At 32.5% G+C, this 1,214-nt stretch overlaps 1 protein-coding gene across 1 annotated transcript in view; it reads right to left on the reverse strand.

Annotated features, from left to right (window-relative positions):
- Positions 1-1,140: 1,140 nt before the first annotated feature.
- Positions 1,141-1,214, reverse strand: part of LOC135220244 (uncharacterized) — a 1,060-nt gene continuing 986 nt past the window's right edge. The window contains exon 2 of the mRNA XM_064257515.1: positions 1,141-1,214. This exon is cut by the window's right edge and continues 757 nt beyond it. Within this exon, the coding sequence (XP_064113585.1) occupies positions 1,141-1,214 (74 nt within the window).

Here is a 1,214-nt window from a genome sequence, read left to right on the forward strand (position 1 = left end):
ATATATATATATATATATGTATATATATATATGCTTGCATGCATGCATGTGCCATTGTATTGTAAAGTAAGCACTCCCTTTGAAATGTACATTTCAAAGAAATACTTTCACGATTACATACCCGCTTAGAATCACGAAACACTGAATTACCTCTGGATCAGTCTTAAAAAAAAAAAGCTCGTTGAAACGTCTAACTTTCATTCCTAACCTTTAATGAAATGGACTTGAGAGCGAAAGTCTTTGAATTGATAAAGGACATAATCAAGTCTAGAAGTGTAGGATTCAAGCTAATTACATAGTCAGCTACATTGACGGAGAGGCCAAACTTCTTTTTGAACAGAAGACGAGACTTTTTGATCTCTTTATCTCGTTTTGTCTATTTTGGTCGCCTTTAGTATTTCTTTTGTTCTTGAAATGTTACAGAGAATTCAAGTAGAAAGGATGACCAGATAGAGTAACCAGATAAAACTAGAATTATGAAACACATATCAAGAAGAATGTAAATGTCAATAAGGCAATACATTTTAATATCGGTGAACACTAGTAATTACTATTTTAGCACAGTGAATTTTTTACATAAAACAAAATAAGTCGCACAAGTTCAAATGTCAGAGCTCGTGTCTATGAAATAAGAGAAAGAAAAGTTGTGCTTTTATTGAAGTAAGCTTCATAAAGTGTCAAAATGTTTAGTGCTTTATACTAGGAGAAAAGATTGATTGATTAATTGATTATATATAGCTACTAAGACTGCCATCAAACACTTATTTTATTGACGCCGTAATAAAGTAAAAAAAGAAACTTAAATAACTAAATAAATAACTTTAAAAGTAGCTTCATATGTATATGTTATGGTCATTTTGCGGAATTAGTAATTTTGGAAAATGACCAAAATGTCTGGCATTATGCAAAATGACTAAATTATTGTGGTCATTTTGTAAAATGACCACGTTTTTGGTCATTTTGCAAAATAACTATCAAACTTGAAAATTACTTAAACGATCAAAATTAGCATTATCAAATTTGTTAGAACGAGAGACGCTGCATTTGCATCTACTGTTGCTCAATACTTCGCTTTTGAAGCGTCTGTTGAAACATGACTGGGTACAGCCGCACTTACTGATCCCCTGGCCATGTACTGTCTCATCGAATCTGCAATAGCCACTTTCCGCAGAAAACTTCCCGATCCTTTGTTACTTCATCGGGTGACATGAATT

The sequence above is a fragment of the Macrobrachium nipponense genome, chromosome 20, assembly GCF_015104395.2.
Source record: "Macrobrachium nipponense isolate FS-2020 chromosome 20, ASM1510439v2, whole genome shotgun sequence".
NCBI classification, from domain to species: Eukaryota; Metazoa; Arthropoda; class Malacostraca; order Decapoda; family Palaemonidae; genus Macrobrachium; species Macrobrachium nipponense.